General features: G+C 40.2%; 3 protein-coding genes across 3 annotated transcripts in view; 2 read left to right on the plus strand and 1 right to left on the minus strand.

Moving 5' to 3' along the window:
* The window catches only part of PARP14 (poly(ADP-ribose) polymerase family member 14), a 41051-nt gene extending 36501 nt beyond the window's left edge, over positions 1 to 4550 (plus strand). The window contains 3 exon segments of the mRNA XM_087818183.1: positions 494 to 627; positions 3662 to 4504; positions 4506 to 4550. Coding sequence (XP_087674309.1) covers positions 494 to 627; positions 3662 to 4504; positions 4506 to 4550 — 1022 coding nt within the window.
* Positions 4551 to 9053: 4503 nt separating this feature from the next.
* Positions 9054 to 10580, plus strand: LOC148092894 (protein mono-ADP-ribosyltransferase PARP15-like). The gene is made up of 2 exons (XM_087818184.1): positions 9054 to 9285; positions 9623 to 10580. Exons 1-2 carry the CDS (start codon positions 9054 to 9056, stop codon positions 9910 to 9912), a joined length of 522 nt encoding a protein of 173 aa, XP_087674310.1. The 3' UTR covers positions 9913 to 10580.
* A 4942-nt stretch (positions 10581 to 15522) lies between these two features.
* HSPBAP1 (HSPB1 associated protein 1) overlaps positions 15523 to 17240 on the minus strand; it is a 39059-nt gene continuing 37341 nt past the window's right edge. Inside the window, exons 7-8 of the mRNA XM_016199934.2 lie at positions 16257 to 16367; positions 15523 to 16142 (exon numbers count right to left, since the gene is read on the minus strand). Coding sequence (XP_016055420.2) covers positions 15612 to 16142; positions 16257 to 16367 — 642 coding nt within the window. The 3' untranslated portion in view covers positions 15523 to 15611. The remainder of the gene's footprint in view (positions 16143 to 16256; positions 16368 to 17240) is intronic.

A 17240-nucleotide genomic window follows, 5' to 3' on the forward strand; every position in this document is an offset into this window, starting at 1 on the left:
ATTGATCGGCCACAGCCCACAACCTGGGCATGTGCCCTGACTGGGAATCAAACCCTGATCACCTGGATCCTAGGTCGATGCTCAACCGCTGAGCCACGCCCGGCCAGGCGATTGTTAAATTATTAAATTATGACAGATTAGAGACTGAGCAGAATGTGCAGCCGAGTCACCTGATACCAGCAGTTCTCATGAGCACGATCAAAACTTGTGAAGATGTGGGGACACAGGTTCCACCCCTCAGAGATTTTGGTTGATGGATCTGTGGGTTTTGTTTTTTCTTTCTTAAGCATTATGGTTGGTTCTGTGGTTTTGTGTGGTCCACACTTTGAAAAACATTCTCCCAGAATGATAAGAAATTTCTTGAATACATTGAATTAGGAGATTGTAAAACAAGAACATGAATGATACTAGGTTTTTCAAAGCATACCAGGGAGGTAGACTGTGTAGATGAGTCCTCCTTGGTGAAGAGTGTCCTCAGATATCTACTTTGCAGTTGAAGTCCCTGGACACTGGAGTGATATGAAGCAGCAGCGTGTCTGTCTTGTTGAGCTACAGCCTGGTCAACCAGAATACGGCAAAGTGGCAGACACATTCAATCAGACCTGCTCACATTTCAAGATAGAGAAGGTAAGCCTTCTGCTGACATGGAGTTCCTTAAAGATGGAAATAAGGGGCATCATGGTCCTGGAGAAATACATTTTGATTGATTTCCTATAATATCTTTTAACCAGAATTAGAATATTTTATGATAATTTTCAGATTTTAGATTTTACTTATGTCACCATAATTACTGAGACATTAAGACTGAGATTCTCGTGTAAGTTATAATAGATTGCAATATGATATTAGAATTCTAAAGACACTTATTTCCTTTGTGAAGCAAGCTAATAAAAATTCAAAGATATGGCTTCAGAGTTGGAGTTGATAACTAGCAAGCCACCACAGAGAGACAGGCAGGGAGGCTCCTCAGGTTTGGGTTCTGTGCCTCTGCCCCACTGTTCACAGACGAACAGTGCTTGCTTCCTTAGTAAACCCAATGGACCTTTCATTGTTCATCTCATTTATTTTGGCAACTTCCACTCTTAAAAAAATTAGTATGCTCTTTGAAATTTATGGTCTTTCTTTTTAAAAAAAAAGATTTCAGAGAGAGGAAGGGAGAGGAAGAGAGACAGAAAAATCAGTGATAAGAGTCATTGATTGGCTGCCTCCTGCATGCCCCCTACTGGGGATGGAGCTTAAAACCTAGGCATGTGCCCTGACCAGGAATCTAACCACGGGCAAATTTATGTTCTTTCTTGACTTCTATGGCAATATTATTTTGATGCTTTCTTCTTCTTTAATTCTCCTTTTGTTACCACTGGTATCTGTTTCTTCTCAAAACTCCTAATCCTAACTTTACTCACAGGATTTATATTTTGGTCTTCTGTCTCTGCACTTCACCACGGAATCTTTTTACCCTTCTTGGATGCAGTCATTATTTCAATGTTAATAGCTCTCAAATCAACATATCACCAGCCTGGATCTTTGACTCCAGCTCTAGAACATATTCCCAGCGGCCTAAAAATACCTCCGCTTGGTTATCTGTCTGCTAAATCAATTTCCCTAAAACCTAACTAATCATCTCTAAGTAATAATCTTTCCCCTTCCTTCTCCTTTCTGTCCTTGGTTCTACCATACTCTGAGTACAGCTAGAGATTTTTGAGTTCCTTCTCTTCATTCATAATAATGAGTGTGCCAATAAGGTCTTATAGTTTCCTTTTTTTGCAGATATTCTCTTACTTTCTATTTGGACTGCCACCATTCTGTTTATTCATGTAGTTAAGCACATAATAATTCAAAAAAGATTTGAAATGTCCTAAAAGATATAGACCATACCTTCAGATAAAATAAGTAGTTGAGGAAAAATGGACACAGAGGAAAGGAAAGTAGTGAAAATAAGATAACACAGAAGTATTGTTAATTCACAAAAATACGTAACATGAAGTCCTAGATAGTTACTAGAGGAGGACCACTAGTTTGTCCCTGAGCTTCCTAGTAGACAAAGCACAGAAGTAAATAGCCAGCTACAAGATTCATAATCTTGTCTATAAATCAGAAAGCAAACCACTTGATCAGGAAACACACAGCTTTTAACAATACCGAGACTGACTCCTGAGAGGTTAGAATATCTTCAAAATCATCTTCACAATACATCCAAGATCAAATTTTATATCACTATGTTGTGTTTTTTTTTTTAATCTCTTAATTGTTGAGCAAAACCATTCTGTCAGGTACTAAGACAACGTGATTTAAGTATGCAGCTCTTTGATGATCTGGTTCTGAGATGGCAAATAAGTTTCATTCCAAATACCATCTGATAGTGGCTGACTGGCACACTGTGGTGAGATGCCAAGCCCAGATTGAGCAGACAATCCGCTTTACCAGCAGTGTCTGCTGTGGACCCTGGAGGCTTGCCCTGTGTTGTCAGACCTTGGCCAGAGAAATGATTTCACCTTTTTGTAGTGAAATCCTTTTTACAAATAAAATTTTATGTGAAATCCTAGTGTATGACACCAATAAAAGCAGAGCTAGGTAGTACTTAAGGCACCTCTGTGGAGGTCTCTCCTCATGTGAAAACATTAACATGAAAAATGGATGGACTGTCACCCTCCATGACTGTCACGTCTTGTGACTACGATTTTTAACATCCATAAACTTTCACCTGGATTCAAAATTTTGTCACATTTGCTTTTTACGCCTCACTCTGAGTTTTTGCTGAAGCATTTGAAAGTTAAGTTGCAGACATCATGACACTCCTAAATATTTTAGCATGTATCTCCTAAGAATAAAGACATTCTCCCAAATAACTAAGAACCATTAACCTATGTAAGAAAATAACATTAATTCAATAATTTCCAATATAAAGTCCATATTCAAATTTTCCCATTTGCTTGAAACATTTTCTTATAACTCTCATTCCACTCCCACCCCCATCCCTAGTCTGGGTTAATATGCTGCATTTGGTCATTACGTCTCCTTCATCTTTTCTGATCTGGAACAGTATTTCTGCATTTAAAAAAAAAAATTTATGATACTGAATTTTTTAAGGAATTTAAGCCAGTTATGTTATAGAATGTCACACATTTTGGTTCTGTCTGGTCAGTTCTTTTTTTTTTTTTTTTTTTTAAGAACCCAAGCCAGTTTTCTTATAGGTTCTAGATTTGTCTGTGTTTTTTTTTATGGTGTTATTTAATTTATTCCTCTATCCTCTTTATTTCTGGTAAACTGGGAGTTAGGTTGAAGAGCTTGGGTAAATTCAGATCAATACTTTTTGTAAGAATATTTCATAGGTGATACATTACATGAAGCCTCATATGGTAATGTTGTCCCACTACTGCTAATGCTAAGTTTGATCACTAGGTAGGGTGGTGACCACCACATCTCTCCACTGGAGTCAGTCAGTAATCTGTGGGGTGATACTTAGTCACTGTATAGTAAGGACCCTGTTCCCCAACAGCCTTTTACCGATTGACTTTAATATTTATTGATGATCCTTTCCTAAGTCTGTTATTACTGCAGAGGTTGAAAAATGGTAATTTTCTAGTTCTGTCATTCCTTCTGCACTTATTATCTGGCGTTTTTGTAAAGAAGTTTTTTCCCCTTTTGCTTTAAAAAAACTCAGTATGTGGCGCTGTGCCCTGCTGCGGTGGGTATAGCCGCAGACGCTGGGACTGGGACCGCTGCCAACGCCACGACCATTAGGGATGAGCTGGACTGTGCCATGGACTTAATGAGGCGCCTGCCTCCACAGCAAATCGAGAAAAACCTCAGCGACCTGATCGACCTGGTCCCCAGTCTATGTGAAGATCTCCTGTCTTTTGTTGACCCCCCACTGAAAATCGCCAGAGACAAGGTGGTGGGAAAGGATTACCTTTTGTGTAACTACAACAGAGACAGGGACTCCTTTAGGTCACCGTGGAGTAATAGGTATGACCCACCCTTGGAAGATGGGGCCATGCCTTCTGCTCGGCTGAGAAAGCTGGAGGTAGAAGCCAACAATGTCTTTGACCAGTATCGAGACCTGTATTTTGAAGGTGGCATCTCATCTGTCTACCTCTGGGATCTGGATTATGGCTTTGCTGGAGTGATCCTCATAAAGAAGGCTGCTGACAGATCAAAGATCAAAGGCTTCTGGGATTCCATCCATGTGTTGGAAGTGCAGGAGAAATCCAGCGGCTCCACTGCCCGTTACAAGCTGACCTCCACCGTGATGCTATGGCTGCAAACCAACAAGTCCAGCTCTGGCATCATGAACCTTGAAGGCAGCCTCACCAGACAGATGGAGAAAGAAGGAACTGTGAGCGACTGCTCGCCACACTTGGCCAATATAGGGCGCCTGGTAGAGGACATGGAAGACAAAATCGGAAGTATGCTCAATGAGATCTACTTTGGAAAAACAAAGGACATCGTCAGTGGGCTGAGGTGTGTACAGACTTTTGCAAACAAATCAAAACAAGAAGCTCTTTAAGGATTACCTGGTGGAGGCTTTGAAGAGAAAGCAGCAGTGTTAAACCTCTGCTTCATGCCAACCGGATATGCCATGCACTCATTAGGTTCCTTTCTTAGAAAACTCATTTTCTGCGCCTTTCCCTTGTCCTTTCCCTCCCCGACCAGGTCACACAACTTGCGTCACTGACCTGCACAGCATCATCACACCCTGAGAGTAAAGTGGCTAAACACCCTTCTCTGTCTTCCCACCACGTTTTGCTATCAGAACGATGTTTCCATAGAGACTGTGTTTTGTTTGCCCAGCTCCCTGTCCTCCCCCCCACACCCATTTATAAGCATAAAATACACTGTCTGTCTTCCTCCCCTTCCTTCCCACCTTTTTGTTACATTGGTGTAAAAAATGTAAAACCAAAAAATTTTATGAAATAACTGTGGTGTGTGAAAGATAGAAGAAAAACTGGAAATCTGATTCCATGTGTGTTTGGGAGTTGCTTGGACTTGGGGATGGGGAAGCAGGAGACAGTTCTGGGAGAAAGGAGAGGTGGCCCTCAGCGTTGTCCTGTACCTACTGGCCCCGTCCCACAGAGACCATGTGGGGGTGGGGGATGGGGCCTGCCCGCCGTTCTGCTCTTCTGGCCAGGTGCTTTTCTGTCAATTTTTATAGAATGCAAAAGGAGTTTTTTGTTTTGTTTTGTTTATAAAGCTTAAAAAAATATATACATCTTATACTTGAGCTTCCATACTTTAAAAGAAAAAAGGAAAAAATAGCAGAAAAATAAAAAGAAACTGGGATGCAAAAAAAAATTTCAGTATATTTAATTACAGTGATTATTCTTTTAGATGCACAAATTAATCTACCCTTGGATAATAGGGACCCTTCCAAGTTGATCTTTTTTTTCTTTTTAAAATATATCTTTATTGATTTCAGAGAGAGGAAAGGAGAGGGAGAGAGAGAGAGATAGAAACATCAGTGCATTAGGATGTTTTCAATTAAAATTTAATATTGTAGCCCAGCTGGTGTGGCTCAGTGGTTGAGCGTCGACCCATGAACCAGGAGATCATGGTTCTCCAATCAGTGACTCTCTCTCATCATTGATGTTCCTATCTCTCTCTCTCTCCCTCTTCCTTCCTCTCTCTGAAATTAATACATATTTTTAAAAATTTAATATTGTGGATTTTTTCTTAATTTTTTATTTTATATTTGTCTCTTTCCCCTTGCAAAAGAAATTTTGGTTCCTGATAATATTACATATTTACTTATTTGTTTTATTCTACAGTGTACATAAAATTGTTTCAAAATTATGATACCAAAATTATTGTTAATGATATTAAAATAGCTATGCCAAGTTCCTTTGGGTTATTGTTAGCATCTCCCCTTTTTCTTTTAACCTTCCTATAACTGTATATTTAAGATGTATCTCTTGGTAACAGCATACACTTGATTTTGTTTTTCTTCATCCAGTCTGACAGTCTTTTAGTTGGAGTACTTAGTCTGTTTAATGTATTTACTGACATGTTTGGGTTTAAATATGCTGTATTAATCTTTGTTTTCTATGTATCGCATCTACTCTTTGCTCCTTTTCTCTCTTTTCTTACCTTATTTTGCATTAAGTATTTTTATCATTCCATTTTTGTGCCCTATTAGATTATTCATTATACTTCCTACTATAACTCTTTCATTGGTTACTTAGAGATTACAGTGTGTATCCTTGACTTATTAAACTGTAATGCAAATTAGTGTTTTCATTTCCCAAACAACGCAATGAACTTTGAACACTTTAAATCCATTTATCTCCTCCTGCCTTTTGTACTACTTGTAATTTTAATTCTATGTATATTTGAAACCCTATAAAACATTTTAGTTTTTTTAATACATTGATTGTTGATTTATATTTATCCTTTCATCCCACTGCCCTTCGATTCATCTTGTATTTTTTATTTTAAATATATCTTTATTGATTTCAGAGAGATGAAGGGAGAGAGAGAAACATAAATGATGAGAGAGTCATTGATCAGCTGCCTCCTGCACGCCCCCGACTGGGGATCGAGCCCGCAACCCGGGCATGTGCCCTGACCGGGAATCGAACCCCGAACGCCTGGATCCTAGGTCGGTGCTCAGCTGCTGAGCCACGGCCGTCCGGGCTCATCTTGTATGTTCATGCCTACATCTTGGGTGACTCTCCTTCTGGTTTTTCTGTTCCTTTTGGTATAGATCTGGTGGTGATGTTTCTGGTAGTCTCAGTTTTTGTCTGTCTGAAAATGTCTTCATTTCACTTTCATTCTTTGAGGGATATTTTTGCTGGGTGTAGGATTCTGGGTGGCAGTTATTTTCCTTAAGCACTTTGAGGCAGTTACTCTATAGTCTTCTGACTTTGTTTCACTTTGCACTGCCCTTCCGTCTGGGAACTTGGCCCATCTAATCCTTGTTTCCTTCAAACAGACATCCTCCCTGCCCCCCAGCTCTTCTGGCAGTTGTTGGCAAGAGGATTGGTCTGATACAAATAGTTTACCACAGCCAGAAGCCTGCTGCTAACATAAACCTACTAACTTTATAATTTATCCCACTAGGAATATAGAATCAGATTACTGTTTTCAAAATTACTTGAAATAATTCTTTTCTTTCTGTGGTTATTAAATTTTAGAGGGTTGAGTGCTGGCATTAGTAGCACATACACTAAAAAAAAGGTGAGAAACAAGAATGAAAAGACTAAGAAATAAGAACGATTTAAGAAGAAATTTTTAAGGCTTTTGGAAAATGAGTAAAATAAATAAAACTTAAGGTAAATAGAAACAAAATGGAAGTAGGCAGTTTAAAGATTAGAAACTTAATTGTAGGTAAAAAAAAAACCCCACCAGATCAGATTAACAACATGCTTGATAACATGGACACTTTGAGCTAGAGGTCAAACTATCTTAATTAAAAATAGGAAACCCGAAACTGGGGGAAAAAAAAAAAAAAGAACTTGATGAAGGCAGGTAACAGTGTTAGAATCTAGAGTTTGCTAGAATAGAAGAAGATTCTGACAGCATGGAACCTTCACCTCTTGCTTTTCCATGAGAGACTTTACCCACTCCGCACACTTTCCCAGGACAACTAGATGGAACTGCCACTACCTATTGATTAGGGAAGTTTCAAAGCTGATCTGCAATCTAGGACCCAAGGAGTTTTCACCACAGCCCTGGAAACCAGTGCCCAAAGAGTATGGAATGCAGATTGCTGCAGCCACTATGGGAAACAGTGTGGAAGTGCCTCAAAAAATTAAAAATGGAACTGCCTTATGACCCAATGCTTGCACTTCTGGGAGTATATCCGAAGAAACCCAAACCACTAATAATTGCAGTGTTATTTATAATAGCCAAGATTTGGAAGCAGCCTAAGTATCCATCAGTAGACAAGTGGATAAAAAGAGGCACAATGGAATACTACTTGGCTGTAAAAAAGAAGGAAATCTTACTTATTATGACTGCAGAAGTGAACCTGGAGGGGATTATGCTAAGTGAAATAAGCCAGTCAAAGAAAGACAAATACTATATTATTTCACTTATATGTGGAATCTGAATAAAATAAACAGAAACAGACTCATAGATACAGAGAACAGACTGACAGCTGTCAGAGGGGAGGGTGTTGGAGTCAGTGAAAAAGGTGAAGGGATTAAGAAGTACAAATTGGTAGTTGCAGAACAGCCACAGAGGTGTAGATTACAGCATAGGGAATATAGTTAATAATATTGACATAAATGGGTATGGAACCAGATGGGTACTTGAAGCAGTGGGGGACCATGCTATAAAGTACAGGATTTTCTAACCACTTTGTGGTATGCCCAAAATTAATACAGAACGATATTGAATGTAAGCTATAACTGAAAAATAAATTAGAAAAAAAAAGAGAAACATAGCCACTTGGTCTGCAACCAGATTCCCTTTCACCAGGATTCATGCCCTACTCTTCCAACTGGACGAGAGATTAACTTTCATTCATTAATTTCCTTCTTGCCTAGACACTCTAGTGCTTCTCCCACGGTTAGAGCTTGGCTAGTAAACCAGCATTCCAGAAGGACTGAGGAGAGAGACGAAGTGACAGAGTGAGGTAGACTGCCATAGGAGCAGTAATTACAGTGAAGGTAAAAAAGCAGGAGGAGTTGAACTGCCTTGGTCGGCCAAGATCCTAAACATTGTTTGCTCTCATGTGGTGCATAAAAGATGTTAAAAACTAAATCAACTTTCTTCCCAAGGCCTGATTTGAGAAACCTGATCTAAAAAGATTTCCAAATGCAGAAAGCTGCCATTTGACATTGAATTTGCTGTTTATAATAATTTTTACTTATAAAAAACAGGGGTCAGGCCCTGCCTGGCCAGGCGGTTCAGTTGGTTGGAGTGTCGTCCAGTACACCAAAAGGTTGCAGGTTCGATTCCAGGTCAAGGCACATACCTAGGTTGTGGGTTGGACCCCTGGTCAGGGCACGAACAGATGGCAACTGATGTTTCTCTCTCATATCATGTTTCTCTCTTCTCTCTCTCCCTCTCTGTCTCCCTCAACATATCCTCAGGTGAGGATTAAAATGGTCATGTTTTATGTGCTGTATCTTGGCACTGACAGAATATTTTTCCTTATTGATTTGCAGATTGAGAGGATCCAGAATCTAGGTCTCTGGAAAGCCTACCAAATAAAGAAAAAAATCATGGATGACCACAATGGCAATACACAAAATGAGAAGCTGCTCTTCCATGGGACAGATGCTGGCTCGTTGCCACATGTCAACCAAAATGGCTTTAACCGCAGTTATGCAGGAAAGAATGGTAAGGAAGCAGGTCATGTGGTTGCTCCAAGTGAAGAGTCGGCCATGAGACGCCAGGCTGGCTCAGGGACCTTGTGAATTGCGCTGTGTCCCCTCATGGTTCGTGGCCAGGTTGCAGCCAAAGTTTCAGGTCAGACTCACTATGTTTCATCCCAAAGGGACTAACTGGCCCTTTGAGGTGGAGGAATGATTTTTAAAAATTTAAAACACACACAAAAAATTGTAAAGAGGCTTTAGAGGGAACTGAAAACATTGTATTAACATTTGACATATTAGGGTAGTACATCAAATTATAGCCTAAATTGAAATTCTTAAAAATGTCGTTTTTCTTTTCACAGCTATAGCATATGGAAAGGGAACCTACTTTGCTGTCAGTGCCCAATATTCTGCCAATGATACATACTCCAAACCAGATGTAAATGGGAGAAAGTATATGTACTTTGTGCGGGTGCTTACTGGATTGTACGAACGTGGACATCAGGCATTAATTGTGCCTCCTCCGAAGAATCCTCAAAATCCTATGGATCTGTATGACAGTGTCACAGATAATGTGAACAATCCCAGTTTATTTGTGGTATTTTATGACAACCAGGCTTACCCAGAGTACCTCATCACTTTTCGAAAGTAGCGTTTTGGTATCCTTCACAGAAGACATTCATCTATACAAGCGGTTTTCAACTATTTCATCTCATGGCACATATAAACTAATTACTAAAATTCTTCGACACACAAAAAAAAAAAACAGTATATTTTTTGCTGAGCTAACAAAAAAATAAATATAATTTTTGATGCGTTCACACTGGACGGCTATTGTTGTGTTGGCTATTGTCATTTTTTTATTTGACATTCTAAGGAAAAAGAGTTTGTTGCCCCTGAATAAATAGTCAGGTATTGCATGTTTTCAAAATTCTTGCGGCACAGCGGTTGAAAATCACTGATCTGTACCTATGTAATTATAAAACAAGTTTTAGATTATTTTTCTCTTAACAGCTTTTTTAAGATCCAAGGATCCTTGCCTGAAATCAGACTTTCTTCAGCTTCTCTTTCATAACTGGAGTGACCTATCTTGAAATCAATAAATTCGAGAATCTAAATCAGGTAACTTAGTTACAATTCTGTCCATGACCATGGACATCAAATCTGTAGAAGAACAGAACAGGTTTAGATTTTCAGGAAGGAAAGAATAACAATCTTAAAAGCAGAGGGCACAGCTATGCAATTTCAGCTGCCACTGACGGAGACAGCTGGTATCACGTCAGGATGCCCTACTACTGCGGGGAGCAGTCTTACTAAGTGGGTAGGACTGACTGCTTCCTTTCTTAGGGGCAGAGACGGTGTCTTACTCATTTTTTTATCCCTGGACTGAGGTCTGTGCCTGATGTCCAATGGATGCTCCAGAAATGTTTCATAAACCAAGTAAGAATGAAAAGCTTTAATCAGAGTCCTACCCAAGTAGGAACCATTTCTTCAACATCCTTGGCTTATTGTCCTGTTGCCTCAAATTGAATGGATTCCATGCCAGGGAACTTCGTTTTTCATGAACCAGCCCGACATAGGGGCTCCGGCCGGGGCTCTGGGATTGCAGTGCAGCTGTGCCCTGCGCGGCCCAGGAGCTGTCGTCTGCCTTGTGGTGCAGATGAATCGTATCCCATGGAGTTGTGCAGCACAGCAGCCCTGGCTCCAGTTGGTCCTTTTTATGTTGAATCCAAATCTGCTTTCTTATAACTTCTCACTGGTGTTAATTTTGCCCAACGAAAACAGTAGGATAATGCCTGCTGCAACTTTAGTGTGAAACCCTCTACTATTTAAGTAAAATGAAATGAATTCTATTATTAAATGGCATATTTCCTTTGGCATTTTGATGATTTAAATGTGTATAAGTAAACCAAAGGAATTAAACATAATGCTAATTTGCTAGCTCAGCATCTGTTGGACGGTAAAGGAAAGTTTCTTTAACTTTCCCCAAGTAAATTTCATATCCAAACACTGTTTATTGAGCACTTAGATTGTACCACGTAATGTAATAGATGCTTTCATATACAGTATTTAGTTTATTTCCCCAAACAATCCTGAGGTAAGAATTATATCCCCATTTTAAAGCTGAGGAAACTGATGCTCAGAATGCAAGCAGCTTCCTTGCCTGAGGTCACTTGGGTAACGACCCTCAGAGCCAGCAACTGAATCAGGTCCCTGTGTCATCAAGCCCTCTGTTCTTCCCACAACCGAACATGGCCTTTGCCCGGCTGGGTGTGGCTCAGCGGTTGACCGTCGACCTAGGATCCAGGCGATCAGGGTTCGATTCCCGGTCAGGGCACATGCCCGGGTTGCGGACCTAATCCCCAGTTGGGGGCGTGCAGGAGGCAGCCGATCAATGACTCTCATGACTGATGTTTCTATCTCTCTCTCCTTCTCCTTTCCTCTCTGAAATCAATACAGATATATTAAAAACAAAACAAAACACATGGCCTTTAAATTAATGTTACTAATTCAGGAACACCTCAGCCAATCTTTAAATCCCCTTTATATTTCCCTCACTTTTTCCTTCTGGCTTTGGTTTGTATTAGTTTTCATTTGAAGCTCTGTGGGCTAAGAGCTGACGCCCTTGCAAAGCCAGTGCAAGACAGTGCACTCGGTCACCAGGGGTCGCTGGGAGGGTGGAGGTGCTCTTCCCCGGCCATGCGGAACAATACCTGCACTTCAAGTAGAGGCCGTTGAGGCAGCCACAGTTGCTGCTTCCTTAACAGACGTCTTGACATTTCTCTTGCTGTTGCTGTTTGTTTTTTAAGTGGGTTGGCCACTGGCATCTCAACTTGGGCTTGACAATGAATGTAACAAAAAAGGAGAGGCCTGCTCTCTAATTTGCTGTTTCTCCAGTGGTTTGGTTAACTTAGGGCGAGGCTGAATATCAGGGTGTATTGAACCAAGGTATAATGATCCAGTCAGTAAATGTCACAGTTATCCCCAACCTAGAGAAATATGTCACCTGCTTTTTGAATAAAATGCTTGAAAAATGTCATTTGGTGGTAAACATTTTTATTCTTAAGGGCAAGTATAGGAGAGCGTGATGATGAACACAGGCCACTGCTGATAGAGACCACAATTAGGGATCAAGGGATCCTCAGAGTATTAATTACATTCGGCTGAACCCTGGCAGGTGGCCCAGCTGGTTGGCGCATTATCCTGTACACCAAAAGGTTGCAGGTTTGATTCCTGGGCAAGGCACCTACTGAGGTTGTGGGTTCAATCCCTGGTCAGGGTGCATACAGGAGGCAACTGATCGATACTTTTCTTTCACATTGATGTTTCTCTCTCTCTTCCTCCCTCTCTCTCAAAATAAATAAAATAAAAAGCATAGCCTCAGGTGAGGATTAAAACAAAAAGTCTCTCTTTAAAAAAGAAATCTGAAGGACAAATTGACCCCAACAAGGAGCCCCGGCTCAATGAAGCCCACCTTGAGCCTGTGCTAGGTCATGGGGGGTCTATTCTAGGGCATATATTCTAAACTTTGTTGGTATTTAAATCACCTGAGGTGTCTGCTAAGACTGCAAATACTGGCTCATCCCAAAGGAGTCAGATTCCATAGCTCTAGAGAGGTGCCCAGAAATCTGCATTTTCAGCAAGTACCTCAAATGATTCTGAAATCCCCAATTCCCACCGCCACTTAGGACTTGCATGGGCCCCAGTCCCAGACACTTTTGCCTTTGTAGGCCTCTTACTCCATTAAGAAGTATTAAAACTTGCACTTTGCAACTGAATTGATATATATGGATGTAGTCGAGGATGGATTATATTCTTTTGTTTTATTTTGAAAACTAAAACATTTGTGTGGACCCTAAAAGCTCATGGGCCCTAGCCACTGTGCCTACTGTCTAGGTCAGCCCTGCTGATACCCAGATACTGTAACTTTAGGCATGCGTGGATCTGTATTCCTTAATCCCTCTGGCCTCTAGAGGGTCAGTGCTTTATTTAATAATTGATTTCACTCAGGCATGCTAATCTGAGAAATACAGGATGAAATGAGGCTCAGGTATCTTGGTGGCTGACAGCCTGCCCCTTTCACTATCTCTCAGGCTCCCGTTTTGCAGATAAGCCAGGATCTCTTGCTGTGTCATAATCTCTCTATATTTGAATCTCTCTATATCAGGAAATTCTCTCCCATTACACGTTTGCACTTAGAATCCATTCATACCAATGTCTTAACTGTTTCCAGGTGTCCGCTTGTCAAAGACTATTACCTCTGAGTAAAATGCTTTGTCTCAGAACAACTTTCAAATGTTTCTGACTCCAACCTACACTAAGAAATACATTTTATATTAGGCCCAGTGTACACACAGACATAGCTGAAAAGTTTTAATGAAGTATATTCACCCTGAAAATACACTTTTCCTGCCAAGTTTCACATAATACTTGCATTTACTATTGAATTCACTGAAATTACCTATTATGTACCATTTTTAAAAAAAAATGCTGGTCTCACCCACTAAATCGATTTTATGAATCACTAATGGGTCACAGCCTACAACTTGAAAAACAGTGGTCAAAGGAGTAACAAACATAAAAAATAATATATTTGAAAACAAAGATATGTATATTTCAGCAATAGGGATACACATACTAAGGTTAACGGACATCGTACCCTTGGCTACAACATCCTCTGCCCCAGTGTATTTGATGGAGTACTGCCAACAAAATCTCCTTTTAAAAATAATTCATTCAGTCAAATATTAACGAGCACCTGCCATGTGCTGGCCACTGATCTAGGTTCTGGGAATACAGCAATAATCAAAGTTCAAACCCTCATGAAGTGACATTCTGGTCAGGGAAGATAAAAAAAATAGGTAAATGTATATTGGTCAGATGGTGGTAAATGCTACAGACGGGTTTTTTCCAGATCCTTCTTTTCTTGGGCATGTTCACATAACACCTCTCTCCCTCCCTCCTGGAAGGCACATACTTTCTTTGGATTTACTGATACCCTCAGTCTGAAGGCTCATCTAAAAGGTGACTTTATCTTTTCTTATGTATGTTTCATAAATGGTTACTCAGAGATCAATAAGCTTTTCTAATTTCTAAATTCTTACACAGTAATGGTAACAATTATCCCCAGATCTTACAAATGTAGTAAGAGTGGGATCAGTTTCACCAAACCAAGCATTTGGTCAGTTTTAGGAGTCAGTAGCATCAAGGCCTTTTTATTCCCAGGCCTGGTGTTCTTATGTGTCCCAATTCCTTCCATATTGGACCCTCACCTACTTTTCTCCTGATTGGTATCCTGCCCTGGATGACAGGGATTAACAATGAGAATTCTGCAGGTGTTAGAAGTATGACCGCTTCAGGTGAAGGCTAGAAGCCACCCAAAGGGCCCGGCTGGTGTGGCTCAGTTGGTTGAGCATTGTCCCATGGCCCTGGAGGTCACTGGTTTGATTCCTGGTCAGGAGCTGGGCAGGAGGCGGCCGATCGATGTTTCTCTCTCATCTCATGTTTCTCTGTCTCTCCTCCTCTCCCTTCCTCTTTCTGAAATCAATACAAACATATCTTAAAAAAAAGAATCCACCCACTGGATGCCTTAGGACAGGGGTTGGGAATTTTTTTTTCTGTAAGGGGATAGTGAAGATTTTCAGCTTTGTGGGCATATATAGTCTCTGTGACTACTCAACTCTGCTGCTACAACACTAACCACCACAGACAATACGTAAACAAATCTCATGGCTATCTTCCAATAAAACTTTATCCCCAAAACAAGCAAAAACAAGCAGCAGCCACCCCTGCTTAAGGCTGATGGAGACATTATATCCTGTTGAGAACATTTAGGGCTTACATTTGAAATAGGCTGACAGGATGGGATGGGAGAGGAAATGAAAAGTCTCAGAAAGAAGGCCTAACAACAAAGAGCCAGTGCGGGCAAAGAGCAATGTGCATGCAAGAAGGTGGCAAGAGAATGAATTTTTTTTTTTAATCATCATCCGAGGATATTTTTTCTATTGCTTTTCAGAGAGAGAGAGAGAGAGAGAAACATCAAAGCGAGTGATACATATCAATAGGTTGCCTCCCGCTTGTGCACAGAGTGGGGCCAGGGATCGAGCCTGCAACCAAGGTACATACCCTTGGCCAGAATCGAACCCAGGACCCTTCAGTACACAGGCTGACACTCTCACCACTGTGCCAAAACAGCTAGGGTGAGAGACTGAAATTTAACAAGGTAAGAACAAGTATATTTACAAGCATATGCAAACACAGGCTTTTTACTGTTTCATCTTTTATTAAAAAAAATCATACTATTTAAAAAATCTTTTAAAATACTATTTAAAAAGTCATTTTCTATTACAATCACACACTTCTTCCTTGTATTAAAAGTTGTGCCACTATCTTGGTTACTTGTGGATTCACCAAGCAGTCCAGCAAGTCATCTGTAGAAATGTATGTTTGAGAAGGGGCCTTAGCACTATTAGAAGCAATTTGTTCGACAGCTGCATTCTCCTGTTCACTCATCCTTCGTTGCTTCTTGGTACAGTGCAACTTCCCAGAGTGCTCTCCATTTCTGCCAACAAAGTCTTGACCATCATTTTCAAATATGCCTCCTCTTTCCGAGGGCGGGTCTTCAGAACTTGGTAGTACAGGCACCAGATGAGGGCCAAAGGGACCAGCTGTCTGCTGTTCTGTCCCCAAGGTTAAGTTCGGGCTACCTGTCTGTCCTGCCTCCATGAGGCTGTGCATATTTAATTCCCCCTTTTTCACGTACTCCCCGTTTGTTCTGAGCGCTTGGGTTTCTACTGTCTTAGATGTTCTGTAATGATCAAAAAGGGCAGAAACAGCTCTATTTAAGTAGCAACAATTGACTTCATGGGATGTTTCCTCAACCTAGGGAAAAAGAAAAACCTTTTAGAGTGGTTACAAAAATTGGAAAACAAATCTAGTCAGGGATGATTTATTACTGGAAACCAAATGCCGCGATGGAGACCAGGCATGGCCTACCTCCGTTGGGTTTAGCCAAGCCCCGGTATTGTGTGGATCCTCTGCAGTTTTCAGGGCGCACACGAGCAGGCGGGTGATTGCCTCTTCCACCCGAGCCTGGTGGTCTTCTTCCTAAATTGAGAGAAAAACACCATATTTCCATTTGTCTCTGTGTCTCATGGCTTAAAACAGAGAGTAGAGTCTCTTGTGTGTTCTGTTCTCATTAATACAAGCTTTGTTACAGAAGAAATGAACATGTTGGCCTACCAGTTTTTTTATGAATTCACTATCATCTGCCATCTAAAAGAGCTGTGGATTATTTCATCAACCAAATTTAAGTATATTTCCTGTCTCTAAGGCATAGGCTTTGAGTTTGAACCATCCTGTGATGTTTTTTTCCAATCTTTCCCATTCTATGACATGTTTCGAGCAAAAAAAAAAAAAAAAGTGTTACATATGGAAGAATAATCCCTATAGAGTTTGATAAGCTAATTGTTTGAGGAATGGGAGAAAAATTACAACAAACATACTTAGCCACAAGAATGAAATGGCTAAATATGTAAATATGATTTTTAAGATATAATTAGTATAAACTATAGCATTAACGACAAATTATATTAAAATCAACAACTTTTGTTCATCAAACACCATTAAAGAACAAAACAAACCAGACGTCTGTAACATACAGTATAACTGATATGAGATCAGTATCTAGAATATGTAATGAATCTGCACACTTCAATAAGAAAATGGCCCAATTTTTTTAAATGGGCAAAAGACATGAAGATAAGCATTTCAACAGAAAACAATTACATGACTAATAAACATAAAATATGCTTAACCTCATTAAAAATATGGGAAATATAGATCGAGAAACCCATGAAACGAGTATAAGAGGGTCTGATAATTGCAAGTGGTGGAAAATGTGCACTGACAGAGCCATATGGAAAACATGTTGGCATTATCTTGTAAACTTGAGTGTTGTATACCCTACAGACCAGCAAG

The sequence above is a fragment of the Miniopterus natalensis genome, chromosome 6 (genome assembly GCF_054644295.1).
Source record: "Miniopterus natalensis isolate mMinNat1 chromosome 6, mMinNat1.hap1, whole genome shotgun sequence".
Taxonomy (NCBI): Eukaryota; Metazoa; Chordata; class Mammalia; order Chiroptera; family Miniopteridae; genus Miniopterus; species Miniopterus natalensis.